This window comes from Gadus morhua, chromosome 11 (genome assembly GCF_902167405.1).
Source record: "Gadus morhua chromosome 11, gadMor3.0, whole genome shotgun sequence".
Classification (NCBI taxonomy): Eukaryota; Metazoa; Chordata; class Actinopteri; order Gadiformes; family Gadidae; genus Gadus; species Gadus morhua.
In genome coordinates, this window is record NC_044058.1 from 5,620,842 (window position 1) to 5,630,573 (window position 9,732).

At 42.2% G+C, this 9,732-nt stretch overlaps 1 protein-coding gene across 1 annotated transcript; it reads right to left on the minus strand.

Moving 5' to 3' along the window:
- Positions 1-30: 30 nt before the first annotated feature.
- On the minus strand, positions 31-4,926 carry m6pr (mannose-6-phosphate receptor (cation dependent)). Its single transcript, XM_030369556.1, has 7 exons — positions 4,571-4,926; positions 3,972-4,141; positions 3,555-3,706; positions 2,130-2,239; positions 1,863-1,990; positions 1,638-1,764; positions 31-1,268 (listed from the first exon to the last, which is right to left on the minus strand). Exons 1-7 carry the CDS (start codon positions 4,574-4,576, stop codon positions 1,143-1,145), a joined length of 819 nt encoding a protein of 272 aa, XP_030225416.1. The 5' UTR covers positions 4,577-4,926; the 3' UTR covers positions 31-1,142.
- Positions 4,927-9,732: the final 4,806 nt, after the last annotated feature.

The following is a 9,732-nucleotide window of genomic DNA, read 5'->3' on the forward strand; positions in this document are numbered from 1 at the left end:
TGCTTGCATGAATACACAACTCACCCAATGTATACTGAAATTATTTGTTTTAATAGCAAAAGCCAGAAAACAACTTTTTCAATAGTGTTTGTACAGTGCACGCACACACAGAAAATAAGTACCTCCCAACATAACTGAATTCAAGTCAACGCCCAGTTTCTGCAAATCAATCACAGCATTAATGTCAACTCTTCACTAGCTGTTTTCAGTTTGACTCAGTACAAAGACTAACTCACTCCAAAGGGTCTCTAGTTAGGACTGCACGCATTTTTGTACAGTGCAAATTATGCCAGATAAGGACAAGGACAGATAATAATTTGGTGAAGGCAAAGTATGCATCCTACATGTACAAATTATGTTCAGTGCCATCTACAACTATCTAACTATATGGTGTGTCTGACGGTTTTGCAGAGGCATTTGCAGCCACCTCAATGCAAGAGAGCTGAAACAATTGAAATGTCTAGACTAGGAAAAAGTTGGGTCTATAAACGGGGGTGAACAAAACAATAAATTTCTGAATATCATATTTTATGTCAAACATGGGAAAGAATTTTGGTATATTTGTACATCTTTAGGAAAATACTAGCTACATACTGTTGATAAAGCTTGAGTATTTCATATAAATATTGAAATTCTTAATTAAATCCCACTGCCAGCATAATACATATATAAACCTATTCTGACTAGTAACATTCAATATTAGTGGCATGAAGCATAATACACATGGAAGTTTTGGTTTTTGCAAAACGTTTCTAGTTCAGTTTCCAGTGTACACAAATAGCTGCAACCTCAATGGCAGCTAATAGCAAACAGTATAGGATGGGGAAGTGCTCTGCTGTCTGCCAGACCCTAAGATTCCCATTTATATGGAAAAATATATGGGTTATCCTCAAACTAATGTCAACTAATCTACCAGTATGAAGTGCATGGATTATTACCAATGAAGTAACAGCTCTTTCTGCCTTCCAGTCCAACAACTTATAGATCAGATAAATGTTGCATTCAGGCACAGATGTGAAGCTTTAGAAGTGAAAAACCCCAGACCTACAAGCTGACGGAGGGGCAGCAGTTTCATCTAACCTCTGAAATGGTAAACAAAACAAGAATGCGGGGGGGAAACGTGTCTCTGCTTCTGACTAGGATCACATCGGCAGCAGGTGGTCGTCTCTCTCCTCCTGCTCCTCCTCGTCCAGGGGCTCTGTGGCCCCACCCCGGTAGGTGGGCACCTCCTCTCGCGGCCGTGATCGGCACACAAAGTCACATCCGTCCTGCCGTGGCCCGAGAGGTTTTGGGGGAAACATGTAGTTAATTCTCAGGAACACGACGGCGGCTTGATAATAAATCATAGATTTATGCTACTAATCCATTTCTGGTCCTCTGCTACATTCAGTCTAAAATATATATTTATTATTTATATTTCTATATAGATATTTATTGTCTTGGGGCCAGTATGTCTCAGACCCACTGGCCAATCTTAACGTTAAAGGTTGTCATTCCTTATACTACTCTGCTGTTCTAAGGCTTACATGCATGTTTTTTATTATGTTTTTCATTTCAAGTGTTGGCCAACATGACTACATGTAAATGTAAACAACGTTCTGAGGGCATGAAAACTCTTTAAACAAACAGCTGTGTACCGCTGTGAGGTTTCCAAACTCCTGCCAGAAGGCAATGTTGGGGAACTGCTCCATGCCCTTGGCTCCGACCACCAGGCGCTGGTACAGGAACCCTCCGATGAGGTACGCTGCCAGCAGACAGATCCCACTGCACAGACAGAGGTGGTTTATAATCAATGAATAGAATCCTCTATGTCAAACATGGCCGTTAGAACCTATGAATATCGTCAAGGTACCACTGCTCACATGATTATTATAATGGTACCGGTGCTGATATGGGATAGTACCACCGGGCACAGCTTGCTGGAATCCAGCTCAAACAGGTAGTAACACTCCTTCCGCACCAAGTCTTCTTCGATCATGGTCAGCTGGGCCTGAGAGAGTTAGATGAAGAGACGGAACCCATTACATGGACAGGGGTAGCGGCAGCCAGCCCATTCATTGTTTACGTGTTGTGTGATCATTTAACAGGGCATATAAAACACATATAAAAACACTTATCGTATCTCTTACTTTGTCCGCCTTCCTGTCACAGGAGATCATCACAATAGCTCGTCTCCCAACGTTTGAGCAATGGCTGTCGTACCCCTCCCCATTTTCGTAGATAAGCATTACCCAGTCACCTGCAGGAGATCGGAGCAACAGAAGGCTTAGAGATGAACTCGGAAAGGGAAAGAAACAGCTCAAAGATGCTAGAGGCTACTAGATTGTTTACCATTGACATTGTGGCCACACATAGTATCATCAGATCCATTCATTTAAACCAAACTCTTTTTATTATCCATTTTTTTATGTAACCAAAAGATCAAATTTTGATCATTTAGAACACTATTTTCCGGATGCATGTAGAGGTCTTTTCATGACGTCTACGTTAGTATTCTCATCAACTTCATGTGTAAGGGACACCGGCGGCGAGTTGGGTGTAATGCTTGGAGCTCTGTCTGGGCAGTGGTGGGCTGCGGCTTCTGAGGGAGGGAATGCTTCACAGACACCTATAGTATAGCTTAACAGACACCCATAGTGTGATGTAAGAGCAGAGGTTTATTTTTATATCCGCGTCCAAGCTAAGGTTAAACTTCTCCTACACTTAAAGTATAACGCCAGTGTGTGGCGCATTACACATCTGTCAAAAGTTTGATGCTCAGTACTAAAAAAGCATCACAAAGTGTCTGTGGGTCGTAAACCTTTCTTCCTAGAATGCTTAACCCTAAACATTTTTTTATCTCATAGTGTCAAATTCCAGCTGAAACAGTGGGTTCAATTTCTGTTACGTCATCTATGCAATGTCAACTTTTAGTGATCCCTCATACATTTAACCTGAATATCCTGTTTTGCGTGGAAATGTGTCATATGATGGAAGCAAGAGTGTAATTTGATGTAAAGAAATATTCTAGTCCTTAAAAGTTACGTGCCATGTCTGTAATCTTACCCTCATCTGCCTCTTTTCTATGGTTCCATAGCATTATGTTTTCTCTAATTAAAAGATGCTCCTGCCCCACTGCGCAAGTTCTTTTGCGCTTCAATAATTCTCCCATCATAATCCCCTGCAGTGTTATGACAATGGCTTAGAACATGCCAACAGGGGGGCTGCTTTAGCATTTCACTTCAGCCACCGGACACAACTACAATCACCAGCAGCATCATTGCATTCAGGTGAGGAATGAGCTGAGTGGAGTAGAACTGTGATTTAAAATCGAAATCCCTGTGACAATACATTGTCACATTGAGTCACAAGATTGAACAAAGATACCATACAGTATATCTTTCACAGTGAGAGAGTTTTAAAGCAAGTGTCGATAATAAAGTCATGCATTCAAACACGCCTAAAACAAAAGTGAAGGGCTCAGTGATTTGGGAAGCTGCCTAAACCCGAAAAACGAACATCATCACTCATACAGGATAGCTTTAGCTATCATTTCTCCATTTTCTAATACTCACTTCCTCCATAAGCCTTAGTCGAGTTGTACCTGCCGACGATTGTCGGATCCTTTACTCCGGTTTTTTTCTGAATGACCCCAGCCCCTTTGACGCCATCCGCGTCACCACAGAGCTGGAACACATACGTGTAGTTCTTGTCCACTGTCGTGAAGCTGTTGGCACGGCAACAAACCACAAGGAAAATCACAGAGATTAGTGTGAAAAGGTAACACAGAGACTAGATTGTGCGTTCATGAGTCTATGATTTATTAATTAAAGTGATTCAATGTTTTGTACAGGGCTAATCGGTTGTAGTGCACTTATACAGTGAGAAACCTGGCGATTTGTGTTGGGGACAGCTACAGCTATGCAGAATAATACAACAGCACAACAGAACACTGATTTTCAAATTGGAATGTAAAAAATGAGAGCACCTACTTTATTCCGGTCAGTGGCTCCAGCCTGCTAAGGACTTTTCGCTCTGACAAAGACTCAAACAGCAGTAGACATTTCTTATTGTTTTCAGTAGCGGCCTGCCCACTGCAAAGGACCAGGGAAGCTGCCAATGTCCAAATGAGGACAGGCACACTGTTGGGTCCACATGACACCTGGCAAAAATACATGTTTGACTGAGGAAGACGTACAATATGCTATTGTACAGCCAGTATGTTTAATGTATTGCTGGATTTCATGCGATTTCAAAGGCATTCAGGTTTATACATAGTGACTACAGCCAGGCCTATACCGCATATGCTTGTATTGCAGCATATGCGGAACCAAATAATTCAGACAAAGGAGGTCACACACATGGAAGTAGGAGTCCATGAGTGGAAGACCAAAAATACTAAATACTTGTACATACTTGTAAATAAATGTACCAAAAAGTTATACAGAAGCTAGTATGCATGCATGTGATGCATTAAACACGATTAATCATGAATTGTCATGTTTAGTACTTTAGTATAGTGACCTGTATAGGAAAAAAAATACCTCAAGAGAATACATGTTAAATCTCAAACTACTTTGACAACACCTACCTTCATGGATTCTCGTAGATTGAACGCCAAACTGTGTTTAAGTTATTACCAATGGTCACCAATTAAAAACTATGCCAAGTCTGCTCAAAGCTAGCTTCCTTGACGTGGTCTTCAGCAGCCGTGAAACGTCATCGATCGGTCTCCTCTTTGGTCATGCAAGTAGTTATTTAGGTGGCGATATATTTGGAATGAATTAAGTGGTTATAAATGAATATTTGTTCTATTAGCAACCCCCATTCACCGCCATGCAGACTGTCACACACTGGACGTTAGCGGACGAGGAAATAACCGAGCGCGGAAGTGAAACTAAACACAGGCACGTGACTGGATGATGCCAGATTGGACCAGATTGGGCGGGAAATCTGGCCCAATCTGGCAACACTGCTGTATGGCGTCACATTAGTGCCATAATTCACTAATGTGATAAAAGATGCATTCGGGCGTATTACATTATTCCACACGCGTAGATATTAACTGCGAGCGCGCAAATGATCTCTGCGCGCGCAAAACAGCCTCTCGCGCGCGCAAATTACCTCAGCGCGCGCAAAACAGCCTCTCGCGCGCGCAAATTACCTCAGCGCGCGCAAAACCTCTCGCGAAAAATGTTTTTACGCTCTCGCTCGAATTTAATTTTGGCACTATGGGGGAGGGAACCAAGGCAGGGCGGGCTTTCCTATGATTGGCTGTTTCTGAAGCGCGATATTTGATTGACAGCCCTCCTCAGCTCTCCTCTCATTCAATTCTGAATTGTACAGTTAATGGCTGAAACGATACTTATTGTAACTCTAGATTCTATGAGTATAGGGGCAGCCTTTTAAGGCTATCGATATTGGGTTATCCCTAGGCGTGAGCCGTAGCACTGAAAATTTGTAATCCCCGACCACCAACAGCGTGGGCCTCAATAACGTCCGCGTGCGGCGTGCCTCAACGACGTCCGCATTTCGCAGATATAGTCGGGCGCCGGCGGACGTTCTGCTCCCATTAAACAGCTTTTCTTCAGCTATTTAAAGGACAATGAGGCCGACACTTCAAAGGCTGCGCCTATACTCATAGAATCTGGAGTTACAATACGTTCAGCCATTTACTGTACAATTCAGAATTGAATGTGAGGAGGGCTGTCAATCAAATATCGCGCTTCAGAAACGGCCAATCACGTTTGGCCGTTTCACGTATCGCCCTGCCTTGGTTCCCTCCCCCATAGTGCCAAAATTAAATTCGAGCGAGAGCGTAAAAACATCTTTCGCGAGAGGTTTTGCGCGCGCTGAGGTAATTTGCGCGCGCGAAGCTTTGCGCGCGCTGAGGTAATTTGCGCGCGCGAGAGGCTGTTTTGCGCGCGCAGAGATCATTTGCGCGCTCGCAGTTAATATCTACGCGTGTGGAATAATGTAATACGCCCGAATGCATCTTTTATCACATTAGTGAATTATGGCACTAATGTGACGCCATACTGCTGGACCACCGTGTTCAGATTGAGCAAGTGTTAACTGATCCACCGCCTTATATTTGTCCGGTACGATGCATAGCAGAGGGGAATCTGTAAACAACAACTTCAATATTCAATCTCCCTGCTTACGGTTGAACTTGGAGAAACGGCGTGCGTTTGTGTTTAACTGAGGAGCCGCCAGGGGGCTTTCCAAGAGAGCGGCGGTGCGGCTCAACAGCGCCACCGTGGGGACAGACACGTCGGGCTCCAGCTTTACCGCTTAGTGTTTGTTTGTTTCTCTTCTGACAAGTTATTTGATGATTTGCTGCCTGGTATCACTGCTTAATCATGGTTGTACCATGAGGTCACTACTGAATCATATTGGACTTTGAGTTAATTCACGGGGATAAAATGCCTATGATGTGATGTTGAGGTAGCCTAGTTGAAAATCGAGCTATTACTGATCCGAGAAAGAGAGGCCAAAGATGATGAGCTACAGTCTGAAGTCAATAACGTTGAATTTAACATTATACTGAGAACCTGTTCTCTCTAGGGGCTACACTAGTTTGGACTCGTAAATATTTCAATGACTAGGTCTCATTTAAATTCAAAACGTTGTTGAGTCTTTCCAAATATGCATTCACTTACAACCGCTCAAACTGCTGTGGAAAATTAACTATTTATAATTACCTTATACTTTTTGTTTGCAGAATGAGCTTATAAATAGCTTGTTATTCATACAAAACAAGTATAGAAGAATAAGTTAAGTGGGAAGAATGAGCTAAATACTCATGCTCATATACTATGAGCACTAAGATCAAACAATTCACATGCTATTTCAATCACACAGGGAGTGTTATATTGCCTTACAGTGTCCAACATTATGCTATACAGACATAAGTATCCTACATCCTTTCAGTGGTCTTGCATGATTTTTTTGTAAAATAATTCATCATATGAATACAATTTGCTATATTGAATATTTTGGATTGTAACGTCACCTTTTTTACTTAGCATTTAATTGTTTGAATTTTTTCAACTTCTGCCCTAAAGACTGTGAAATGATGATGATGTTTCTATGACATGACCATAGGATGTGACTCAAGTGTGTGTGGGCCAGCGATCTGCTAAGTTGAGGTTGTTCACAGTAGTAGGAGTAAATTGATGGCGCCTTATCAATATTTTTGTGGTTAGAATGCTATGGACGCCCACTCGTATATTCGTTTCACAATCATAAAAGCTGTTAGCATCATAGGAAATGAGCTGTCAATCTAAAAAGTAAATTCCCATCTGCAGGCCCATTTTGGCCCAGACCGGCCCATCCTAATCGTTTGCGCCCGGGCTCATGTCAAAGCGCGCCATGCTTTGAGGATCCTGTGTGCCGGCACCAGAGGGGTCCAGCGGTTCTCAGAACCCCTGGCCCACCCGCAGACCATCCTGCAGCCAACAGATCCATGAGTTTGGCTAATTTGTAAGCATCTGTCTGAAGGGAGTGTCTTTTTTTGGCCAATGATTATCTTCACTTCCTGCTCTTTTGGTCTTATAAGAGCTGCCAGTAATGAGAGGGATTTGCGGGAAGCTGGGGTGCGGGCGACAATTTCTTTGGCCGTTTGCCGTTGTCACAGCACGCTGAAGGCAATTATAGATTAATTTCTGTAGTTCTGAAGTAAAGAAACATAACTATTTTCACCCATTCCAAAGTTTCCCAATCCCTCATCCATTCCCCGTCATAAAAAAATGAACATGGAAATACTCTGGTGGCCTTTTTGGCAACTAGAGTGATCGCTGACCTGGTCAATGAACTCCATTGACCACCAGGTCTGGTGCCTTTTGACCCAGTTTGGACCGTAACAGACTGCAGTCCCACATAACAGCATTTGCTGGCAATACTTGATAAACTAAGATCTGAATCACTGCATGACAACTCAGACAAGACATCAGTCATGTGTACGACACATGTTCAAAACAAGACCATAGGTTTAGAATTTGTATGCCAGAACCCCTAACATTTGTAAGGCAATTGTTATGTTCAAGTAACCTACACTCAACTTATAAGTGTAGGTTATTAGATCAAATTATAATTAGAGCCATATACATTTATTATAGGTATTTATTGGGTGGCAGTAGGGAGGGGGGCATAAATATTATAGCACTTTAATGGCCACTTACGCCACTGTTAAATTGCAATATTCTATGACTATGAAAGGCAATTGACAATGTCTGCGTTATTTATCTTAAAGGTTGGGTATGGAATTCTCTTTTTTGGCAATTTTTGCAAAATTACTTGAAATCCTTATCATAACCCACTTACAGCCACTGAGTTAGAAGTACTGACATGAAAATTAAACAAGTCAATCATCTGTGGAACGGGCAGGGCTCGAAAAACTCCAGCCAATGATTTCCAGACCGAGTGGCATTGGACGGTCGTAGTGCACTCCCCCTCCTCCTCCCCCGCTCCCCGCGCGCGACCCCTTCTTGCACGTACTCAAAGCTCGTGACCCAGAGCAAGCTTCTGTTTGTTGCTCCTTTATTATGTCCATGGTTTGTTGTTATCCTGCGGTAGCTACTGGAGCTAGCTAACTTAGCTAATGGCTCGTTCTCGCGCATCTGTGTTCGCGCTCGTGCATGATTGCGCGTCCATATACTTGGAATGGGTGGAGTCAGAGTCAGCGTTGAGGAGAGGGGGTAGGACCATTTGAGTAGCCTGGTTCGACCAGACTCTCGTACTTCACTTCATTTCATTTCATTTGTACAGAGAGTACTGAAGGGAAATTCAAATTGAGCGGAAGTACTTAGGCGGGCGGAGCCAGGCTACCATTTGAGTAGTGTATTTTCAAAATCTGCTGGCGTTTCGCAAATCCCATACCCAACCTTTGATTAACTGGAAAGATTTAAAACTTAAACTCTGAAAAACTGTGTTCGTCCGAGAACTAAATGTAAGAAAAGAAAAAGAAAGTGGTTTCGTCTGCCAAAAAAGGACGATGTTGAGCTGGGGAAGTGCCCGCTGGCCAGATGGCCAGGTAGCCTAACCGGTAACCCCAGATAACCCTAACCCTAACACTAACCAGCCCTGTTATTGATTGTAGACAATCACCAACACTTATCGTGTTGTGAGTAGGACTTTATGGTATCATATATACAGTAAAGTTAGTTTTTACTTATTGCCACTAGATCCTTAAGGGGTTTGGGGATTCTCGATTGGGAATATCACCAGTATATAATACTTAATGACATGGCGTTGTTGTCATATCGTATACTGAGTTGAATTATATCAGTAGTTGGTCAGAAATATTAGGCCTAAGTTCTTTAAAACATTATGGCAGTGGTTCAAAAATAGAATCTTGTTCAATCATTCACAAGCTCACCAGGTCATTTGGGAAAGGTCATTTGGGTAACACTTCATAATAAGGTGCCATAATAAATAGCAAACTAGTCATTACCTTACCCTTTGTTAATATTTATTAATTGTTACTAAAATATCAATTTGGCACAATTTAATCGTTTTTTTTCACCGACCACAGTGTGTCGCTGGTTAGGTTAGGGTTAGGGCCGTGTGTTAGGGTTAGGGTTGGGTTAGGGTTCTGCAAACAACTAATATTTAATAAATGATGAAAAAACGATTAACTTGTGCCAAATTGATATTTTTGTAATAATTAACAAATATTAACAAAGGGTAAGGTAATGACTAGTTTGCTATTCATTATGGCACCTTATTATAAAGTGTAACCGTCATTTGGAA

Coding starts and splice junctions, on each gene's coding strand:
- m6pr (XM_030369556.1), bottom strand. Junction 2,240..3,554: donor GACTAAGGCTTATGGAGGAA/GTGAGTATTAGA, acceptor GATCTCCTGCAG/GTGACTGGGTAATGCTTATC. Junction 1,991..2,129: donor GTGACAGGAAGGCGGACAAA/GTAAGAGATACG, acceptor TAACTCTCTCAG/GCCCAGCTGACCATGATCGA.